This window comes from Vombatus ursinus, unplaced genomic scaffold, assembly GCF_900497805.2.
Source record: "Vombatus ursinus unplaced genomic scaffold, bare-nosed wombat genome assembly UNPS02014973.1, whole genome shotgun sequence".
In the NCBI taxonomy this organism is placed as follows: Eukaryota; Metazoa; Chordata; class Mammalia; order Diprotodontia; family Vombatidae; genus Vombatus; species Vombatus ursinus.
The window spans coordinates 11,423,384-11,447,738 of record NW_020954751.1 but is presented as its reverse complement, the minus strand read 5'-3'; the positions used below and the strand labels follow the sequence as shown (position 1 = coordinate 11,447,738).

Below are 24,355 nucleotides of genomic sequence, written 5' to 3'. Positions count from 1 at the left end.
GAATTGGGTCTGTACTACTACTGATAATAGGTAATTCCCAGAGGAGGAAAATACCTCTACCAATCTAGGTGAGCATCTTCTCTGCAATTTACAGTCTTATACAATACTGAAAGGTGGAGTGATTGACCCATACTCCCACATTAAGTATATGTTACAGGTGGAACTTGAAACCACGTTTTTCCTTATCAAGTTCTATCCACCACACTTCCTCCACAGTCTTACTAAGGTACTCAACAAAGGCCTAGACTTGGAGTTACAATATCTGATTTAATGTTGATGTGACCTTGGACAAATCCCCTCAGTTCCCTAAACCTCAGTCTTCTCATCTCTAAATTGGGAATAACAATACTTATACTTCTTGACTTCCAAAGTTAGAGGCAGGAAAGCTTTCTATAAATGGGAGCCATTGGGGAGTTTGTGGCTTTTGTTTGCATGGAGCTTTTAAATCACCAGTGTAAACACCAACTAAAAAGACCAGAGTCATCAAGCCTATAATTACTTCCTTATCCAAATAGCTCCCTTCTGGACCTCCAAAGCAAAAATACACACATCTTTTACCAGCTTATTACTTACATCGGAATCTTCCAGAGGTGACTAAGTGAACTGCTAGAAACCGTCTCTGAAGTATCCGGTACAGGGTGGTTTCTTCAAAGGTGGGAGCAGGATCCAGACCAGCAAAAATGGTGTCATAAACTTCATCCAGCAGTAACTCTAATCCTGGCAAAGGAGGATATACATCTGAAGACAAAAGGATCGTTCAAAGAAGACCCCTCCCCAATTATCCTAGACAAAGAAATCCAAAAAGAGATATGGTACTCATGGCCATAACAAGATCCCAGGACATACTCATACCTGCAGTTTACTCAGTTCCTGAATCTCAGATGTGATGACAACTCCTATATCTGTACCACTGCCATCAATTTGGATGTGTCCTACAAGGATCTCAGTTTTTCCCACCCACTCATCTTCCCTCAGTTTCTCCTGTCCTCAAAATAAATTTTCTTCTCTGAGGATAGAAGTTGAGTCTTTCCAAAGCATTTGATTGGCAAATAAGAGAATCTTGCACTTATGTAATTGATTTTTTGAACCCAGGTGCAGAGGTTTACATTAATCCCAGTTAAGTTTTAAATATAGTCCCTCCCTACCCTTCTATTACCTGGAGTGCCCTCACCTGTCTCTGCTAGTTCCCGTCCCTGACTGTCAGCACAGTGGCAATACCCAGAAACTTCTGGGAATCTGCTTCTGAAGGAACTGAATGTCCAAAATGCCTCTGGGAACCTAAAATGGAATTTGATTAAAAATTATCATTTTCTATCCTTCAGACTTAATGAACTCTTTCTGGATAAACAGGTAAAAGAAGCCCAGTATAACGCGAGCCCCTTGAGGAGAAGGACGTACTAAATAGATTTTAATTGAATTGGTCTTCATTTTATCTTTACTATAGTAAATTTGTTATTTTCTAATGGGGAAAGAAAGAAAAAAAATGACCAAGATTTCTCCCCTATAAAATAAATCTGTGTTATCTTGCTCAGCACAGACAGAATTACCTATTCATTATCAGTTTCAGTTATTTTTCCTCCCACAAACATTTCTTGGCAAATCCAGCTAGAAACAGGTCATGAAAACCTTTGTCACTTATTTCCAAGTTAGACAATAACTCAGAAGATTTTACACCTTAGGAAGCTTTGAAAATATACTTCACATGTTACAGACTCTCATTGCTGGACACTGAGCAATCTTGGGAGCCTTTAAAGCTTCCCTGAATGAAAGTATCAGATTCTACCGGAGGAAGCTGTAAGATGGGAATTCCATAGGACCATCACAAAAACATGTAGCATAAGGAAAAGACACTGAAAAGGGACTTTGATAAATTGATGACAGGTATGTCTTATTCCAATAAACATCTCATTCCAGGGAGGATTGACAAAAGAGTCATAACTGTTGTTTTCTACAAAGAGCAAATTAACCCAAAGAAACCAATCCACAGATCAGAGACCAAAGGGATACAGACCGGTACGGAGAAATATTGCACATGTTTTTGTCCATTCACAGGTAAGGCAGAACTGAGTATGCTCATGAAAGAAAAAGCCAGTGGTGGATTTTCTTTTCATTTGTAGTTAATGATGATGCCTTTTACACTAATTCATCTTCATTGATAATCTGATAATCCTGATAATCTATTATCAGGATATATTATATTATATTATATTGTCATAATATGTTGAAGTGTACTCAGGACCACCATGTGCTTCTTCATGACCCTTTGAGTAAGTAGTTTTAATTTTTCAGAGACCACAGTGCTCCATATATACTTACCACCATACTAAGTCATTAAAAAAATTGGTATTGAAAGTTGTACCCAAATTTGTTTCATGGAGAAGCTTAGGGTCATTATTAGAACTTTTCCCGTAGTTAATCTACTTCACTCTTCCCCTGTTCAATTTTAATTCCAGGTCCAATTCATTTTTCACTTGCAGTGTCTACACAAGATATCCAAGAGACAAATAGATATATAGATAGACAGACAGACAGACAAACAGACAGACAGACAGATAGGAGAAAGAAAGAAGGAAAGAAAGAATGACAAAGACAGAAAAAAGAAGGAAGGAAAGAAGGAAAGAAAAAGAAAGGAAGAAATGCATGTTTGAGTGTACGTGCATATGTATATATGCATACTAATGGATGTGCTTTTTAAGTTGTACATCCAATTTTGTAGCATGGTCTGGACAACAAGTATTTATTACCCTTTCTATTTTCCTGTATGAATGAACTAGGCATCTCGTTTCGGAGGGCTTGATGTAATCAACACAATGTCAATCACCAAGAAGAGCATTGGGAGGATCTAACCATGAAGAACCTCTCTCCAACTTGGACTCTTTGTGGAATTTCCTCTGTGATGTTGGCAATACTTCTGGCAAACTCTCTAAACTTTTTGCCTCTGTGACATGGATGAAGGTCAAAGCATCATAGAATTTTAGGTCTAGAACTGGAAAGTAACTCAGAGGCCATCTAGCCCAACCCCCCAATCTTATAGAAGAAGAAACTAAGGTCATGCTGGTAATATGCTTCAGAGATAGGATTTGAACCCAAGTCCTCCAACATTGGCAACTACGTGACACAATGGATAGAGTGCTGGGCCTTGACTCAGGAAGATCTGAATTCAAATCTGGCCTCAGACCCTTACTAGCTGTGTGACCCTGGGCAAGTCACTTAACCCTGTTTGCCTCAGTTTCCTAATTTATAAAATGAGCTGGAAAAGGAAATGGCAAACCACTCTAATATCTTTGCCAAGAAAATCCCATGTGGAGTCACAAAGACTTGGATATGACTGAATGACAAACCTCCAACATTAGTTATTGGTTAGCTGTGTACAACGTTAGCTGTGTTCTAATTCAAGATATTGGAGAAACAATATGGTTTCGTGGATAAAGGGCTGGCTTTGGAGGCAGAAAGGCCTGAGTTCAAGTCTTGCACATGACACATGTTAATGTTACAACTGTGGACAATTGGCTAGACTTTTCAGTGCATTATGCATGTGTCAAAGACTATTAAGTTACAGACGTTGATGCCAATCTGCGTCAGTAGAGGATGTTCTCATAATGGAAGGACCTGACCCCAATGAAATCACAGGTCCAAACAAAAAATTCATCCATAAAATTCTGACATGAAAGGGTATGCTTACATAAAAGGAGGAGAGAAGACAAGTAGTAATTTTTACAATAACAACCATAATAATTATTGCTGTTCTAGGTATTGTTATATTAGAATGCAAATTTAGGATACTAATGTGTCAACATGTCAATGACCTATGATTTTGTGGAAAATTCCTTTTCCCATGCAGATCACAATCTATGTATATGATTTAGTCTTAGAGCCTGAGTCAAGCATCCTACCCATCATGCCATGCTGTCCCTCTCTATACTAATAAATGAAACACATTTTGAATGAATTTAGCATTTTATGACAATGATAATAAAATTAATGATGATAATTTGGGTATGTAGAGGGGAGTAAAGACAAAGATTGAGAGAGGGAAATGGGGAGAGAGGGAGGAGAGGTCGGAAAAAAGAAAGGGGGCAGGGAGAGAGGGAAGAAGGAAGAGAAAGAGGGAAGGAGGGAGGGAGAGAGGGGAGGAAAGAGAGAGAGAGACAGGAGGAAGGAAGAAGGGAAAATTATCTATTATAGATAAAGCAACTTCAGCTGTCTCCAAGGTCTGGGACATTCAGATGCCAAAAGAAGGTGTTTTTAAAAGGAAGGATGTGGAGGAGGAGAGTTGGCATTTTTTGAGACTTGGAGCTGGGAAGAGGACCACAGTTATAGCACAATGAGGTGAGAGGGCAGGAGGCTTACCTAGCTAGACTAGAGGACCTAGGCTTATTAGAAGATAGTGGTCAGAAAAGGAGGGGTCAGTTGTTTAGAGTATCCTTCATTCATTCAAACATTTATCAACTCCCTGTTAAGTCAATGAAAAAAATGATGTAGTGGAGAGGTCAGTCTTGGAGTCAGGAAGACCTCATTTCAAGTCCTTCCCTTGACACATATTAGCTGTGTAACCATAGACGAATCATTAAATTTCTTAGGGTCCTAGTCAACTCTCTGAGACACATGAAACCCCAAAGAAATTGCTGATTTGCATCAATAGAAGGAATTTCCACATTGGGAGTTTCCTTACACCAAGGAAATCACAGATCCAGGACCTCCCCCCCCCCCCAAAAAGGCAACTTTTGGTGCTAGGGCCAGGCAAAGATAACCAAGCTTTCGATGGCCAGTCACAGAAGCATAGACTATTAGTTCTAGAAGGAAATATAAAAATCATCTTTAATCCAACCCCTTCATTTTCCAGGAAACTGAATGAGGCCCAGAAGGGGGGAGTGATGATGGTAACAAAGCTAGCTTAATCGTCAGAGCCTGGGCCTCTGTCTCCCAAACCATTACTTTTGAGGACATCCTCATTGCCTCTCTGCCTTTAAATGGAACAATCAGGATTCAGCTGAAATGATACCTGTTGCTAAGGAAATCAGAAAGAGGCTGGTTGCCAAGGGAAATGAGGCTGGTTGCCAAGGGAACGGAATGAGGCTGTAGAATGGTTGGTTCACTCACTTCACTAAGGTTAAAGTAATAGGGTCTAGGCAGCTACAGGATTCTTATGGTTAGAGTCTAGACAGTGTTGTTGGGAGGTTCAAAGAAAATAGGGTTTGTGACTTTAAAGTGCTATGCAAATGTCAAGTATTCTCATTAAAGAGGTGCCTGAGGCTCACAGTTGCAGAAGTTTGGTACAGGAGTCAAAGGACCATGGTTCAAATCTCACCTTTGATGTTAGCTATCTGAGTGACTTTGGGTAAGTCATTTAAACCCCTCAACTCTCAGTTGCTTTTGTTTGTTTATGCCAAGTCGTTTCAGTTGTGTTTGACTCTTTGTGACCCCATTTGGGGTTTTCTTGGCAAAGATACTGGAGTGATTTACCATTCCCTTCCTCAACTCATTTTACAGATGAGGAAACTGAGGCAAACAGAGTGAAGGGATTTGCCCAAGATCATACAGCTAGTGTCTGAGACCAGATTTCAACTCAGGTTTTTCTGACTCCAGGCTCAGCGCTCTATCCACTGTGCCACCCAGCTGCTCCAATAGACATTTAGACCAATCCCCTGCTCAGCACTTGGTCTAAATTAGCAGTCTAAATTGTATCTAAATTAGGCCAATTTAAAATCCACTAATTGGTCTAAATAATAAATAGTATAAACAGTTGATTATAAATTGATCTAATCTACTGGATTAGCAGTGGCTAATCCTCTAGTTCCCTATCCTGGCCACAGAGAAAGAATGAAAGAGCCAACCAACAAAAATATAAGAAGCATCTCCTCTGAGCAAGCTGATGTGATAAGCATCTTGGGGTTACCAAAAGGTACCTTTGCAGGCTCACAAGGAGCCTATAATCAAAATTGCAAGACAAGATACAAACACATGAGAAGGAGGTGGTACGGGAGAAGTGAAAAGAGCATTGGGCTAATGGTCAGGCAGAAAGGAGATCTAAAGTAGATTATAACCTTGGGCAGGCTGCAATTCAGGATTTTATGTCTGTTCCATAAACCATTACCTTGTGATAAAGCTTTACCTTGGAGGAATAGTTGGGAAGCTCACTCCAGCCTGGTATCTTGAAGCTTCCTATTTTAATTAATTATTATTGCTAAGCAGGTGAAACCAGGCTTCATACTCAGACCTTCTAATTCCAGATCCTGGGTTTTACCCACTATATCACATCAACTTATACAGTGCTTTGAGGTTACAAAGTGCTGTGTGCGTTTGATGTTCACAATGTGATTCAGGTATGTACAAATACAACTTTGATTTTACTCACTCTGAGTGAGGCTCAAGAGACAAAGTTCCCTTGTCCCAGTCAGAAAATGTGAAAAGGAAGATTCTTCCTTCCTCTAAGCCCAATGCTATTTCCACAAGGAATAAGTTCAGAACACAAGTTGGCAGTACTTAGGGAAAACTACCCTTGAACATGCCATCCAGTGAAACAGAAGCTCTGGGTGGGAAAGCAAACCTAGGAACAGCACGATGTCCCCTTCTGACTTGGTTAATCACTATTTTCCATTGCAGTGCAATGACTGACCACTTCAAAAGCTTCACTCGCCAAAATTACTGCTTGCTATGTTTGGCTTCCTAGAATCCACCACTCTTCCCATGGCCTCCTACCTGAAGGAGACTTTATTCCCGGACATATTGCTATAAAAAATAAAAAGGATCACATCTCATGGAAGAACATATAGATATTGATATCTCTGTGTTGATATCTATGTATCGATATCAATATCGATACATGCAACATATATATAGAAATACATAAACATAGATATACTTACATATAAAGATATAAATATAGATGTAATTTCAATTCTATCAACTATGGTAGAGACATTCTAATTCCTGGACTGCCCCCTAGTGGAAATAAGCAGAAAGTGTCTCTAGACAAGACTGGGTATGGTAGAATCTATCTTTTTCATCCAAGTCATCAATCAATCAATCAACATTGATTAAGTGCCAGGTACTGTATTAAGCTCTGGGGATACAAAAAGAGGCAAAATACAGTCCCTGCCTTCAAGGAGCTTACAACTTAATGAGGGAGACAAAATGCTAACAAATATAGGTAAAGCAAGGCATATGAAGGACAAATAGGAAATAATCAATGAAAATGAGAAAAGTTGGAGAAGACTTCCCATAGAAGGTGGGATTTTAGTTCCTTTAGTAAAGGAAGCCAGGGAGGTCAGTAGTTGAAGTGGTCATCCCACAATGGAAATGACCTTAGAAGTTAGTGAAACTATATGTTTATAGCATAATTAGAAACTAGAAAGAATTTTTCATCAACCCACATCACCAATAGGATAGAGATCTGCCTGAAAGTTCTCATGTGCTCCTAAAACTAGTTATTATTTTGGTCTATTGCTAGAACCAGTTTAAGTTCAGTGGGGGGATGGAAGAACCTCTCTATGTTTCAGTTTCCACATCTGTAAAATGGAGATAATAATCTTTTACATATAAGCTTTTCCAGGTTGTTGTGAGGATCAAATGAGGGTTTGGATACCAAAAAAAAGCTTTTCAACAATAAAGTAGGTTAGAATAAATGGAGACTATTATTAATATTTAGTGGAATTGAGTGCCACATAGATAAACCTTGTATTAGATTTCACATGCTGGGTAGAAATGAACCTTAGAGGTCATCTGCTCTAACTTCTTCCTTTTATGGATGAGGAAACAGAGGTCTAGAGAGAAGTGATTTGCTTAAGATCATATATCTGCCCTGAGGATAAAACACAAACTCCTTATTCTTGCAGTTAGAGCACACCACAGTCTGCCTGGGGCAGCTAGGCGGCACAATGGATAGAGCGCTGGGCCTGAAGTCAGGAAGACTCGTCTTCTTGAATTCAAATCCAGCCTCAGACCCTGACTACTATGTGATCCTAAGCAAATCACTTCCCCCTGTTTGCCTCAGTTTCCTCATCTATAAAATGAGCTGGAGAAGGAAATGACAAACCACTCCAGGATCTTTGCCAGGAAAACTCCAAACAGATCACGCAGAGCTGGACAGGACTGACTGAAGAACAACAGCCTTTATAATGGAAGCTGGGCAATGTGATCTATTGCTAATCTTTTGGCCTAGGGCCATAACTGAAAATCACAGCCAAAAAAGGTTCAGGTAACTACCATGAGATGAAAAGAGATGATCTGGGCAGCCAGGTTTTTTTTATGCAAACTCCCCCTACCTGTTATAGCTATGAACTAGATCAAAAACCATCCTATCTGTAGTGTTGGCAAATTTGCACTGCACTGGCATAAACTCTCCATCAGATGAACATTGAGAGGGTGACTTTCCTCCCACGCCATGAAGGATGCGGCGATTTCTAATCTCACAGCTCCTTGGACCTGGTGGGAAATTTAAAAAAGAATAGAGAAGTTGTAAAAGTGTTTATTCTTTAAGTCAAAAATATAAATAAATACATTCACTCTACATGTGATCATATGGCACAATAAAAAAACAGAAATTGGTGAATATCTACAATAAGAAAGAATAATCAACAAATTCATTCATGAGGATCCTGACTATACTTTATCATCAGTCAAATATTGAATGTCTATCGGTTTAGGAAAGTTAATTTAAGTAAGATATTTTTTCCTCAATCAAGGTTATTTATTGAGCATGAATAAAGGAATAGATGTTTGAATTTTTACATTTTTACAATGTGTTGAAGTATCATGTGTGGGGTATCCCAAACGTCTTAGTGCAGTTACCTTAATGCACTAAGACTCTCCATTTTGAGTATTACTTTCTCAGTCAGTACTATATTGTCATGAAAACAATTCTGATTCAAGCTAACAGAACAATTAGCCTTTAAGATTGAAGCATTAAATGTAAACATACTCAGCATGTGGTGCTAAATACCACTCACATCTTGTTGGCTTTCCCCGCTGCCGGGTCCCATATACTTCCATTCCTTCATAATCCACACACCAGCACTGTACCATGCCCAGATCACACTGCACTAGCTCGTATTCTCCTGAATCTTGACACTGAGGGAGGTAGGAGGTGGTGGTGCTATTGATGTAGCTGCTTACCAAGATCTGCTGTTTTTGGAGCTGGCAAAAAGATAGACCTAAGCAAACAAGAAACCAATTGAGAGGAGGAGGAAGAGGACAGTAACAAAAAATAGTTAGATGAAGCCATTATGCCCATTTTACAGATAAAGAAACTGAGGACCAGGTAAGTTAAATGACTGATCCAAGACCACACAATTATTGTTGTTTTTTCAGTTATGTCCAATGCTTCATGACCCCATTTGAGGTTTTCTTGGTAAAGATACTGGAGTGGTTTGCCATTTCCTTTTCCAGCTCATTTTGCACATGAGGAAACTGAGGCAAACAGGATTAAATGACTTGCCCAGGGTCACACAACTATTAAGGGTCTGAGGCTAGATTTGAACTCAGGAAGCTTAGTCTTTCTGACTCCAGGTCCAGTGCTCTGACTAGGTACAGGGTTTGAAAACCCCCTCCTTTGAACTGTTTTACTTGGTCAAGGAAGTCTAGCAGTCTCCTGAGCCTATAATCCTATCAACTTGCCTTTCTCTATGGCCTACACCCAATCTCCCAATTCTCTATTACCTTTAATTTAGACCAGCCCTCTATTACCTCCCCTTGGCCCCTGGCCACTTCCCACCCTGGATGGTATCTAGACCCCCCTTTTACCTCCCAGTCACTCCCATCAAGATCTTCCCAGACCCCTCCTCCAGTCACTCCAAACTGCTTGGCAACTTCTGGATCCCTCCCATGGTCTTTCTGTATATAAGAATCATCTTGTCTCCATTAAGGAACTGAGATTCTTAGCCACTGCTCAGATTCCTTAAGAACCTAGCCAAGGGCTCAGATTCTTATAATCTAGCCAACAGCTCACAAATGTTCAGATTCCTTAAGAGTCTAGCCAATATGGTGGATCTTTAATAAATCTTGTCTTTGGCTGAAAGAAGGCTTGGGTCAAATTCATTCAGGCAAGACTCACATGTTATTTTGGGGTCCCAGCACTCCTAAACCTCAACATATTCACTGCACCACCTAGCTGCTCCATGCAATTATAGGACATGGCAAAGCTAGGCTATGAACCAAGTCTCCTCGCTCCAAATTGACCACGTGGACAAATCCATGAAGAATGTAAGCTCACATTAACCCACTCTGAGGTCTTTGGGTTTTTGAGCAAGGGAAAAAGCTAGTTTGGGAGAATGTTGTATATATAGATCAATGTAGTGATTTTAATCCTGAATTCTAAAGTAGTTTTACAGCAATGAAGTTCTCATTGTTCCCAGGAACTCTGATCCAGTGAACCTGGCTTCCAAGCAATTTAACCTTTCAGAGTCTAGGCTCTTTCATTTGTAAAATGAGAAAAGTAGAAGAAAACAAACTATTCTTCCTAGCAACCAGATGGTGCAGTGAATAGAGTGCCAGGTCTGGAGTCAGAAAGACTCGTCTTCCTGAATTCAATCCTGCCTCAGTCAGTTACAAGCTGTGTGTTCCTAGGCAAGTCACTTAACTTTATTTGCCTCAGTTTCCTCATCTGTAAAATGAGCTGGAGAAGGAAATGGCAAACTGCTCCAGTATCTCCACCAAAAAAAAAAAACCAAAAACACCCCAAAACCCAAAAAAACAAATGGGGTCATGAAGAGTTGGACACAACCGGAAATGACTGGGCAAAAACATTCTTTCTAGCTCTATGATTTCACAATGGGACTAATGGGATCATTGTTAAATTTATGTACTAGTATCAGGGCTGTTTCTAAGGGATCATGGAATCCAAAACTATCTCCCGAGTGGTGTGAACAGTACTGAGCAAATGATATTTAATCTCCCTGGAGTGACCTCTCCCAACAACTAAAATGAGGTGAACCAGATACACAAAAGAACCAAGAGTCTTGATAGGAAACAAAGTTGTGAAAGGACAAGCTGGGAGATGGGAGACTGGGGGACTGGGGGAATGGGGAGGGTGAATATGGTGGCAATGTCAGAGGAGGGCAGAGGAGTGTGATCAAGGGAAGTCATATAGAAGAGGAATTAGGCTTGTTTTATTTGTCCCCAGAGGGAAGGGATTCGGAGAAATGAACAGAAGATGAGTGAGCAGAAAATGAACAAATGAACAAATGAAAATGAACAGAACAAAGAAGGACTTTGGTTCTATGTGAACACAAACTCAAGGGAGAGCTGCCCAGAGGTAGAAAAGGTTGCTCTAGCAGGGGTGGTGATTTTCCTGTCAATGAAGATGTATAGGCAAAAGATGTGTAACCATCAGTCAGAGATGTCTTAAAGGATATCTCTGCTTGGGTACTGAGACTCTTTCCAATTCTGAGATTTTTTTTGACTCTTATATTTTCAATTCCATGGTGTTGTTGGGTGGACAAGATCACTTAGCATATCATAGGTGAGATTTGAACCCAGATTCTCTGATTTAGGAGTCTGTGTCTTTTCTACCATACCACATGTATCGTCTAAACTTTGCTCTGTAGCACCTAGCGCAACGTTCTTCTTGTTGTAGGCATTTCGTAAACGTTTGTTGAACAAATGAATGAAATATATATGTTAGGATGAATGTCTGCTATTACATGTAATCCTTTTCAAATTAGATCTCTGTTCCAAAAGCCCCTAAGCAGGTAGAATCCCTCTCTCCCATTAAGACACAGCTCAGGCACCATCTTCTGCATAAAGTTTTTCTGCATTTCTGCGATTTTTAGTCCCCTCCCTCCCAAGCTACTTTGTATTTTACTATTTTATGTGTATGTATGTATGTATGTATGCATGCATGTATACATATATAAACTCTATATTTGCAGTGATTATATTTTTATATGCACTTGTTGTCACCTCCCGTTAGAATGAAAGACCATTGTGAGTTGGGATAGTTTCGTTCTTTGTACTTTTACCCCCAGAGCCTATGGCAGTATCTGACACATGGCAAGCACTTACTAAATGCTTGTTGATTGGTTGAGGTGAAAAATGGAAATTTCCTATCATTGTCTGATTGTCTCTTCCCACATGTTATGGTCCTGCTTTCATACTTACAGGCGGCTGGCAGTCCTGCCTGCTTACTGCCCGGTACTTCTTTTCCTTCAGCATCCACACACCAGCATGAAAGGCCATCGTTGCTACATTGTACATTCCTGGAGAGGAAAAAAACATGGTGGAGTGGAATTCTCTTTTCAGTTCTCAATGCTATGAGAGCAGTTGTCTTGTCTTTGATTTTTATAAAAAAAAATGTTCAAGCTGAAATAAAAATTCCCTCACAGCACTATGAAAAGACAAATAAATACAGAGTGGAGGGAGAGAGAGGGATAGAGACACAAAGAAAGGGGAAAGGAGGGAGGAAGAAGAGAAGAGGGGTTTCTATTTTATTCTCTATTTGGTGTATGCACACACATACTTTATAAATATATATATATATGTATATATATATATATACACATACATACATACATATACGTGTGTATACTTTGGTTCTCGAAGAGGACCAGAATGACATCACTGTGCTGAGTCAAATTACCATGTGCTGGACTCTGGCTGATCAGACCAATAAGAGCTCGGAATGTTCTACCACCAACTGGGCACAAATAGTCCATGTGAACGTTTGGGGTAGATTCTCTAAATTTGTCCATTCTGCATTTCCTTTGAGCTGTTTCAGTTCTGCTTTGCTCATTCTGCACAGCACCTTCTACACACACACACACACACATATGTGTATACATATAGAAAGACAGAAAGGGTGACAGCTAGGTGGTGCAATGGACAGAGTACCCGCCCTGAAGTCAGGAGAACCTGAGTTCAAAGCCAGCCTCAGACACATGATACTCACTAGCCACGTGACCCTGAGCAAGTCACTTAACCCAATCACCTCACCAAAAAAAAAAAAAAAAAAAAAAGACAGAAAGAGAGAGACATAAATATGGAGATAGAGAGACAGACAGAGACAGAGGCAGAAAAAGAGGCAGAGGGACAGAGGAGAAGAAAAAAGAGGAGAGGGAGAAGGCAGTAGCACTAGCAAGGTTTCAAATTGGATAAAAGAAGAAAGAGGGATGGAGGAGAAGGAGAAGGAAAAAAAGATATAATGGGAACAAGATGTAAGAGAGGGAACACTGCATTGGGAATCAGGAGAGACAAATTCTTTCTTATGTTTGAACATTGATACTTTCCAAAGGTCTCTCATTGGCCCTGTTCTCTTCTCTTTACTATACCATATTCTCTCCCTTGATGATCTCTTTCACTCATATGGCTTTAACTACATAAATCTCTCTATCTCTGTCTCCATCTTTCTCTCTCTCTGTGTCTCTGTCTGTCTCTGTCTCTGTCTCTGTCTCTCTCAGTCACTCTCTCTGTCTCTTTCATTCTCTATCTTGTTCTCTATTTCTATCTCTCAATCATATACCACTCAATTATGTAGTTTGGGAACTTTAACTCCACAAACTATGACATGCATTGTCATATCTCAATTCCCACATTCCTCTGCTTAACAAAAGAAATTAAAGCTTTGCTAAGACTAAAAATTAATTTGGCAATAAAGTAAATTTTATTTTGTAAACGTTGCTGACAGTTCCTGAGATAACTGCAGCTATACTGGGGTAGCACCAAGCCTGGGAATCTGCCCCATCCACATGTCATCTGGTGTCCTAACCTGATAGCTGCAGAATCATGGAATACTGATTTTATAGTTAAAATAAACCTCAGGATGATTGTGTTCAACTCCCTCATTTTTTCAGATCAGCAAAAAACAAACAAACAAACAAAAAACAAAAAACTCAAAGAAGTGCCTTGCCTAAAGTCACACAGTAAATGGTAAAGGTGAGACTAGAATCAGATCTTCTAGCCCAAAGGTCAGGGACCTTACAAAAGAATAATTCACATTTCTACAAAACACATTACCCCTCTCCCAGCCCAGGCCTCTCAACTCTTCTCTACAGCCTCTGGCCTCCTTTCAGAAGTAATAATTTTACTTAACATTTTTAGGATTATTATTCAGAATTCTATTACAATTTAATTTTATGAGAATAATTTTGATAGATATGAGTGTTGAATTTCCTCTCAAAAATCCATGTACTTGATAGATCTCAACTAATACTAAATGTATTATGTTCATTTCTGAGCTAAGAATATTTCCTATAGTAAAAGTTCCTGATCAGTACAGATTATATACCTCTTCCTTCCTCTCAAACAAATTATTTCATTAATTAGTGGGGCTCAGCCCAAAGGGCCAGTGATTAGAGGATTCATATAGGGCACTGTTTCCCAGGAAGTATAGGGCACGGAATTCTTCTTAGTAAGTGCTAACAGAGAATGTGGATAATAGTGTTTATTAAATATCCCTCCCATTCCAGACTCAATAAAATGAGTTGGCTGCCTGATTTTCTAACCCTAATTTCAATTCTATCTAAGCACCCAAGGGGATGCGTGGAAACAGAATGTGATTTGGAGTAAGGAAGCCTCTGTTCTAATCACAGCTCTGCTACGAACTAGCAGTGTAACCTTGGGCAAGTCACTTTACCTCGATGGTCCTCAGTTTCCTTATGTGTAAAATGAAGGAATTGGAGTAAACGATCTTTAAGGCCCCTCCTACCTTTAACTTCTATTCAAAGCTAAGGTCCTACAGCACATCCCTCAGTGCCTGGCTCTCTATATCCTTCCATGATTCCAGTCTCCTGCATAAATGCATGTGTCACTTTAATAGAAAGAAAATAATTCAAGGAAAGGTTTGTTGATCTGAATGAAATTCGTGGGTATATAGACAAGGGGGGGTAAACTCAAGTTTCTTTTTTATTACCTATGAAAAAATAGGTTTGTTAGCATTTTTCATAAATAGCAAAGAATTGGAAATAAATTGAGAATGCATTGAATGGGAAACTGCTCAATCAGTTGTGGAATTGTGGAATATGAAAATAATAGAATATCATTGGACAACCTTATGAAGCATAGGAAGAATTCAGAGAAACATGGCATGGTTTGTATGAACTGATGCAGACAGAAATAAATAGAATCAAAGAACGTCATACTGTAGACATAATACCTATGATAATGGCAATGAAAAGCAAAAAAAAAAAAAGCAGAGTAATTAAAATAACCAAATTTGGTCCCAGACAACATGTAATAAATATATTTCTCTCCATCACAGAAGAGAATCAGGAGACCAAGGGAGTGCATACACTGCCAGATGTAGTCACTGTATTTCAGATATTTTTATTGTTGTTGTTATTATGTGTGTGTGTGTATATGTATGTATATATACATATACATATATACATATACATATATAATATATAAAATCTCTCACTTTCTCAAAGAATGATAATAGGTGACATTTATATAATACTCACTATACGCCAGGTGCTATACTAACCACTTTATAATTATCATCTCATCTAGTCCTCAGAACAACCCTGGGAGCTATGTGCTATTATTATCCCCATTTTACAGATGAGGAAACTGAGGCAAAGGGAAGTTAAGTTAGCTCCTAAATTCGCACAGTTAATAGATAGCCGAGGTCAAATTTGAACTCAGGTCTTCCTGACTCCAAGGCCAGTGCTCTATCCATTGTGCCATCTGGCTGTACCCACAGGGTAGGAAGAACATTGTCTAATCTCCTCTTCATGGACAAACTTGATTTGTTTATTCTAGTAATACTGAATTCACTTTTTAATTACACTGAGTTCTTTCCATTTATATTGTTATGTTGTCATTCAGTTGTTTCCATTGTGACTGTACCCCGTTTGGCATTTTCTTGGCAAGGATACAGGAGTGGTTTGCCATTTCCTTCTGCAGCTCATTTTACAGATGAGTAAACTGAGGTGTCTGAGGTCGGATTTGAACCCAGGAAGATAAGTCTTTTTGACTCGAGGTCCGCACTCTATCCACTGAGCCACCTAGCTGCATCCAATTTTTTCTTAATTGTTATATTTTATTATAAGAGAGGGTTCAGTTCTGGGTTTGTGGTGCAAGGTATACACAGACATGACTAAGAGGAAAAATGATACAGAGGAAAGAGCAGAGGACCTGGGTTCACTTCTCTCTACGGACACTTACTACATATGTCAATTTGGGCAAGTCACTTAATTTCCCTGAACCTCAGTTTTTTCATCTGTAGAATGAAGGGATTTGGTTAGATGCTCTCTGAGGTCCCTTCTGGATCTACGATCCTTGATGCAAGAAGAAAAGGCATCAGCAATATTAATAGCATTTTTTATGGTACTAAAGACAGAAACAAAGTAGGCACCCATTGAATGCGAAATGGTCAAACAAATAGTGGCATATTCATGCAGCAGAACATTACCACACTGTAGCTAGGGGGTGCACTGGATAGAGCACCGGGCCTGGAATCAGGAAGACATGAGTTCAAATCAAAACTGGGATATGTGTGAGTGTGTGTGTGTGTGTATAAAATGTGTATATATGTATGTGTGTGTGTATGTACATATAGGTATATGCATGTATACTTGTAGATAGACAAATAAATATGGTCATATCCCGTTGATCTGTTAGTTTGATTGAATTACTTTTTTTCATTTTTGTCTTATTTATTCAAAGGGATGACATGATGGGGAGGAGGAGGAGGAATATATACATAGAAATATAGGTGATACAAAAAGAAATATCAATACAATTTTAAAAAATATAAATGGATATGCTAAACAAGTCAGTGCTATAAAGGTGTTGTGGGTGATGGAAGGAGGACAGTTTAGATCTATATTTTATTGACTTTCCCAGAATTTTAAACACTGTCAACAACCGTTATTTACATGGAAGCCAAGTGCTCTCTACAAATCGTTCTTATCCATTCATTAAGGGCTGTTTCTTAGTAACCTTAACACAATGGTCTGTGACTCAGAGGCTAGCCCTCATTTTTAAGATAAGCAAAGAAAGCTTGCTCTTGGGGCTACTCATCCAAAAAGCTCTGCATCTGGAAGAGGAAGTTCTCAGAGGCCAACAGGATAGAGTGCAGAAGGGAGACTTAACTGAAGGCAAAGCCAACTTGTTTATTCTGAGGCTAATTTGGATTATTCAGCTCCATTCATTGGGAACAATTTCATCTTTCACTAATCCAATATTCAGTTGTGGCAAGATCTACTTTGTAGCTGGGTGACCTTAGGACAAGTCATCTAACCTTTCTGGGCCTCAGTCTTCTCATCTATACAATGAGGCAGTTGGGCTAAATTATCTTTGAGGTCCTTTTCAACAACAACAACAACAAAACTCTATGGTCCCAAAAAGAACTAAAATTTAATTATCCTATTCACTTGTTTTATAGCCATGATTGTTAAAAGTTTGTTAAGAAAAGAAGGAAAAATATTATTTAAAACAAAGTCTTGCAGTTATTTGGAGTAAGCATCTATGGGTTCTCCCTACTCCCATTGATTAGCACTTATGATAGAAAGTCATTAATACTTGACCGAGTCACCAGGGTTTCTGATGGATGGTTGGTTGCAGCATCTTTCAAAACACATGATTAGGCCGCCTTGTCAACTTACCGGAATCTGCCATCTGCTAAGCACTGAGGGATGTAGTCCTCTTTCTCCAAGAAGGCTTGTTCCCTCTGAAGTTCACAAGGGCGTAAGGGCTGGAAATCTACTTCATATTCTGTAAGTAAGTGAGAGCCTTGTTAGTAGGCAATATGGATAGAATTCATAAAATTCAGACTAACAAGGAAGCCAAAAATAAATTTGAAGAAAATAATATCATTAAGTAAAGAAAACTACTCTATTGTTTCAGAGAAACACAAAAAGGGTAGAAAGTCTCCTTGATTTGGAGCCAGAAAACTTGAGTTCAAATCCTGACTCTGTGACTTATTGCCTGAGGGATATGAGAATAATTATTTAACTTCTCTGAGACTCAGTTTTCTCTTCCTCTTTTAATAAACTTTATCAAGAAGGAATATTGCCTTGATATTTTTATTCTGTTATTTTGCATTACTTAGTCATTTATATAATCAGACTAATTACATGCTTGTTTTTTATTGTCTAGTTGTTTGATAAAAGTTTATCTTGTAATCTGTAAAATTGAAATAGAGTAGACTAGTTCTAAATAGTTTTGGTGTCATGGACTCCTTTGGCAATTTGGGAAGCCTATGTACTCCTTCTCAGAATAATGTTTGTTATCTACATTCATAATTGAAGAAGATGTTTAATTTTAAGAAGAGGTTAATGAAAATAAGGATATAATTTTCCCTGCATTCAACTATCCAGGGATCTGTGAACTCTAGGCTAAGAACCCCTCCTATCAACAATTCTTGCCTGAGGTACTTAGTTCAACCCCTGCCCAAAGCATTTAGTATAATTCTTATCCCACTACAATTTCCCTGAAAAGCTCCCATGTATCCTTCACTTTGGCACTTAAATCAGTGGACAAACTTACCAAAGATATTGCCTAATGCTGTGCTGGCAAGACACAGCAGGCTGCCCAGGAGCAGCCCTACCATTTTCCAAGGAAACTGCTTTCCGCTTCCTTGGATAAAGGGAATGAAGCCTTATCCAGTCTCTCCCCTATGAGCCTTTTATATGACTGCTGCTATTCCTGACTCACTGATACACTGGGCACTTAAAGGGCAAGAGACACTTTTGTTATTTTTTTTTTCACCCAATCATGAAGCATGACGTCCACCTGTCTCCTCCACAAGAGCTGCCACCATTTCAGAGAGGCACTCAAGCAGCCAAGGAGCTGAAAGAACACTTGACTACACAGAACAGGGGCTATGAAGACTCAGGTTAAGAACCATGGCCTCATAAAACAAATGCCAAGGACATAGTATGCATTGTGTTCACTTAGCACTTCAAAGTTTGTAATGTACTTTACATATATTATTTTATTTGAGCCTCACAACAAACCCGTGAGGTAGGTACTTATTTGACAGAGGAAGAATCTGAGTTTCAGAGACTGTCCATAATTGTCCATGATTATACAGCTAGTAAATGTCAGAGGCAGTATTTGAAACTGGTCTTCCTGATTCTACCCACTGTGCCACACAGACTCTCAAAGATATAAAGCAAAGTAGAAAGAGAATGAAAAAAATATACGTAATAAGGGCAGAGGCAGCATGTTGTAATAGAGAGCCAGCCTTAGAGCCAGGAAGACCTGAGCTCAATTCCCATCTTTAAAACACATGACTGTGTGACCTTGGGCAAGTCACTTAACTTTTCAGTGGTCCAGGCAACTCTTTAAGAGAACATAACAAAATGCAATGGTAATGGCATTTGTCTACACCAGGAATTCCCTATACCATTGAAATCAGAGGCCCAATCCCCAGCTACTTATGTGTAGTAAGTAGGGCAAACTAGAAAGCCTAATGCAGGGAAACAAATTTGACCAAATAGGTATATTATTGAAACTTGGTGGCATGCAACTCATAACTGGAATATTTTTCTATATGTATCTCTCTCTCTCTCTCTCTCTCTCTATATATATATATCTGTGTATGTATATGTATGTATATGTGTGTGTGTGTATATATGTATAGATAGATGTGTATGGATGCATCTACACATCTGTGTGTATATATGAGCACACAAGAATGTGCAAATATGCACACATACAGAGACATGTGACATACATGTAAATATATATGTACAAAAACACATATATACACATATTTGTATATGCATATAGTTGCATGTGCTATGCTTGCCTAATACCTCACTAGTAAAGATAGCTCAATAAACTTTATGTGACTTTTCTGCTTTTCTTCTTCCCAGGCCTTTCTCTGCATAAATGAACTTACTCTTCAATAACAACTATAGTATCCATCACTTTCAGCTTCAGGCTTACTTGATATCTTCAGCTGAAGTAGTGTTGTACTTATTCCGAAAAAGGTGATGACTTTGATTCAAACTTAGCAGAAGGTTCTCCAACTCCGTTTCTTTGTAGGATTGTTCTTCTCCTCTTCCTCTCAGCAACAAGTGACAATACAGAGAATTATTTTCTGTCTTTTCTTCTCAGCAAAATATCATAATAGAGATCATAGTATATTATCTCAGTTCTTATTTTCTGCAGCAAGTCATAATAGAAAGCATAATATAATCAGTGTCAGGTGGAAGTAGAGAGCACTCTAGGGTCTCAGCCAACCAATATTCTTGACAAGTGACAATACCAAGAAGGAATTAAAGTCTCATTTGAAATCTATCCTTTCACCTCTTTTGCTTCTAGGTTCAGATTCTTGGTCCTCTCTGTGAACGACCTCACCTTATCTTATAGTAACTAACCAAATTCTTATCCTGTCTGTGATTAGATAAGATTATTTACCCTATAATCAGAGAATAGTTCTGATGTCCATGTTTCCCCAGTTATTAGAAATGTGGGCTAAATCTAAAAAGATTAAAGTCAACAGGGGCTCTTGGGCTAAAAATTCAATCTCCTGAGTACAGTGTGGAAGAAGCATAGCTAGATATTAAGTTTAAATGATAATGATATTGAGAATTAGTGGATTGCTTGCTCTGTATGAGTCAACAGTGTTACCTAAGACATAAAAAAATAGTGATCTTAGGATACATTAAGAGAGGCACATTTCCAGAATGAAGACAGTGATAGCCCTGCTCTATTCTGCCCGGTCAGGCTGTATCTGTAATATTGTGGGGGCCACATTTTAGAAAAGAATACTGACAAACTGATACATATCCAAGAGATGAGATACTGGGATAATGAAAGGACCAGAGACCATGACATACAAATGTAACCACTACATGGAACAGTGGGAATGTACAAACATCTCCTGTATCAACAGGTCCAGCATATACTGGCTCTCTATCTTCTACTGATTCAACTCTCTATTGTACCTCTTGTGTGCTCTCACAACAGTATGGAAATATGTGTGTGACTACAGATCAACCCTCTTAGCTCATATCCCCACCTACTGACTATTCCCCTTCCTAATTTTCATAGCTTTTGGCAATCAAATGCCCTGATATTTTTTCTGCCTACCTACCTATCAGATGCACTCCCTCACTCAAATCAAAGTCAATTGCAAGTTATGTCATCATCTCCCTAATGTCATGGTCCTCTTCAAGAACAAAGGACAAACACAACAACTTACCTGTCTGTCTATCTGTCTGTCTATTTATCTACCTACCTACCTCTTTCGATCTAGAAAGATATCAAACACTATGACCACTCAGTTGCCCATTCTACTCACTTCTCGCCAGTTATTCTCCCACACCACCTCAGCTACACACAAAGATGGTCATAACCATGGCCTTGCCATCGTTCACAAATGTATCTCCTCTATGTTCAAGAATTCCTAAATCCCTTTATTTGACCTTAATCTATTGGCTTGTTGCCTTTCCCTCCACATTCTCTTACAAAATTCTACTTTTTGTCTATACCGTGACCTCCATTCCCTTAACCCCTCAATTCTATATCAGGCCATCTCCCCTGAACCAGTCATTCTCTCTTCTTTTCCTCATCTGTATGATTAAGGAAGAAAAATGTGGTTCGGATTCACTCCTACAATAAGACACAATCCTATAGAGACAAGTGAAGGTAGCTTTAATTAAGATTATAATATAGGTATAGAAAAGCTAGATTTACAGCAGCATACAATTAGCAACGTGACTGTAGTTAGGCTAAGAATACAAAGGATAGCAATAATATAAGAAAACATCACCAATTCGGGGAAGCACCAACACCTGAAGTCCAAGCTGGGGATTCCTGGGGTATAGCTTTCGGGGTCCTGATTGGGAAAGTCCCAGGGAGAGCATACTCTCCATGGATGAGAATCCAAAGGCAGCTTTCCCAATTAGGATTTAAATAGGGCCTCTAACAAAGAAGGCCCCATGCCAGAGGCGTCCATGATTCTAGTAGATACTTTTACTTGGTCCAGGAACTGGCTAAATTCCTGGAGCAAGCAAAACATCTTAGAATATTAATTAACTTAATATGTTCTGATGAACTGGCCAGGTTCCCAGAGCACACCTTTTCCTGAGAACTGGCCAAATTCTCAGGTCAGCATAGATAACCACATTCTGGCTTATAGCCCAATGTTAAGAGTCATATAGGGGACGTGGAAGATCTTTCCTTATAAGATTTGTCAATCACCATATTGACCTTTTGGTGAACCAATTCAACTATACATTGTTCTCTTTTGAATCACTATCCCCCATATTATATGACCAATTATGCCCAACCAAATCTTAACCTTGGATCACTCCTACCACTTACCACCTATGCACCTACACATATGCTGCCAAATGAAGATGGAGAAAATCATATGACTTTTCTGACATACAAATTTATGTTGCAGAACCTCAACTGGGCCCTCATTGCAACTAGGTAATCCTAGTATATCCCCCTTGCCAAATCATTATTCCAAACTTTGTCATCCTTCATTAAACCAATCACGGCTCTTCCTCCCACCCACCCCCACTTTTTCAGCCGAGAACTTTGCCTCGTATTTTACAGAAAAAAAAATTGAGGCCATTCACCATGAACTCCCTCTTTTCTCCTCTTTCTTAACTCGTATTTCAAATACTTTCTACTACTCTTTTGTCCTTCACCCTCGTCTCACAAGATGAAGTGGCCTTACTTCTTACCAAGGCTAACCCCTCTATTTATTCAAATAATCCCATTCCATCCCATCTCCTCCAACAAATTTCCTCCTCTGTCATACCCACTCTTACACTTATTTTCAGTCTCTCCCTGTCTCCTGCCTAAAAACATGTTCATATCTTCTCCAAATCTCTCATTTGATTCTCCCACATACCCCCTATATCTAATCCATTACCAAATATTGTCATTTCTACCTTTGCGGAATCTCTCAGATGTGCATCTTTCTCTCCTCTAATACTGTGACTACCCTGGCAGGCTTTCATCACCTTGCACCTGGACTGGTTGGTCTTCCTACTTTCAATCTCTCCCCATGCCAACTCATCTTCAACTCAGCTGTCAAATGGACCTTCCTTGAGCATAGGTTTGGCCATGCCACCCCCTATTCAATAACTGCCTATTGTTCCTTATTTAACCTCCAGAATCTTATATAAAATTGTTTGGCTTTTAAAGTCCTTCATAACCGGATCCATTGCTACTTTTAAGGTCTTTTTAGACCTTACTTCCCACCAGGTACTTTATGATCCAGTGACACTGGTCTTATTGCTGTAGCTTGCACATCTCCTGCTTTCAAATATTTTCTTTCCAATTTATCCTCTGTGTGTGTATACATATGCATGCAGTTTGTTTGAACATAGTTATTTGCATTTTATGTTTCCCATTAGATTGTGAGCACCTTGAGATCAAGAACTGTATTTTGCCTTTCTTGGTATCCCTAGCACTTACCTAGCATATAATAGGTGCTTAATAAATGCTTATTGATTGACTGAGTGATTGACTGCACCCCAGCTTCAGAATTCTCTCCCTCCTGGCTTTCTTCAAGCTTCAAGAAGTCTTTATTTGTTCTTCTTAATCTTAGTGCCTTTCCTCTGAGATTTTCCCCAAATTTGTCTTGTCTATATCTTTTTTGTACATTAGTCATTTGTATGTTGTCTACAGTAGACTGCAATCTCTTTAAGAGCATGGACTGGTTTTTGCCTTTCTTTGTATCTCCAGTGCTTAGCACAGCATTTGGTAGAGAGTAGGAGTTTAATAAATGCTTGTTGACTGAATAACTGGGGCAAATATGAGCTATCATGAGTCATTAGAGAAAAGTTCCTCAAGATTGCATGAAGAATCATAGGTTCTAGGAGCCTCCCTTAATATTCAGATTATACAGGACTAAGGGAAACTGATTCCTAACTTAGAGAATTAGGAGGAAATTCCAATTCTTTCAAGGGGAAAGGAGGGGGAGATAAAGATGAAGGAGGAGAGATGTAAAGACGCAACATTGTAAAAGGGCAAGAGCCCTGGACCTAGGCACAAGCCCCAGCTCTGCTAACTTAATACCTGGGTGACATTGAGCAAATCATTTAACTTCTGTGGATCTCAGGTCATCATCTATAAAATGAGATGATTGAATGAGATTGCTTGTAAGGTTCCTTTCAGCTCTAAATCTATGAAAGTAATAAGAAAATGAACAGAAAAAAAGCGAGCAGAAAGAGGGACAAACTAGAGAAAAAGAAAAGCGAGGAGAAGGTTGAGGGAGAGCTAAAACGAGGGCAAGAGAGAGGGGGAAGAGGGGTAGGGAGGGGAGAGAAATGGAAGTAGAGAGAGAAAGGGGGGAGAGAAAGTGTGGGGGAGGGAGGGAAAAAGAAGGAGGAAGAGAGGAGAGAGGGAGGGAAAGACAAAATGATAGAGGGCAGAGGAGGAGGGAAAAAGAGAGAGATAAGAGAAGAGAAGAGAAGAGAAGAGAAGAGAAGAGAAGAGAAGAGAA

The 24,355-nt window shown here is 39.2% G+C and overlaps 1 protein-coding gene across 1 annotated transcript in view; it reads right to left on the bottom strand.

Annotated features, from left to right (window-relative positions):
- TG (thyroglobulin) overlaps nucleotides 1-18,487 on the bottom strand; it is a 371,783-nt gene extending 353,296 nt beyond the window's left edge. The window contains exons 1-7 of the mRNA XM_027845510.1: nucleotides 18,424-18,487; nucleotides 17,541-17,649; nucleotides 12,097-12,194; nucleotides 8,949-9,152; nucleotides 8,265-8,424; nucleotides 1,172-1,278; nucleotides 574-717 (exon numbers count right to left, since the gene is read on the bottom strand). Coding sequence (XP_027701311.1) covers nucleotides 574-717; nucleotides 1,172-1,278; nucleotides 8,265-8,424; nucleotides 8,949-9,152; nucleotides 12,097-12,194; nucleotides 17,541-17,649; nucleotides 18,424-18,487 — 886 coding nt within the window. The remainder of the gene's footprint in view (nucleotides 1-573; nucleotides 718-1,171; nucleotides 1,279-8,264; nucleotides 8,425-8,948; nucleotides 9,153-12,096; nucleotides 12,195-17,540; nucleotides 17,650-18,423) is intronic.
- Nucleotides 18,488-24,355: the final 5,868 nt, after the last annotated feature.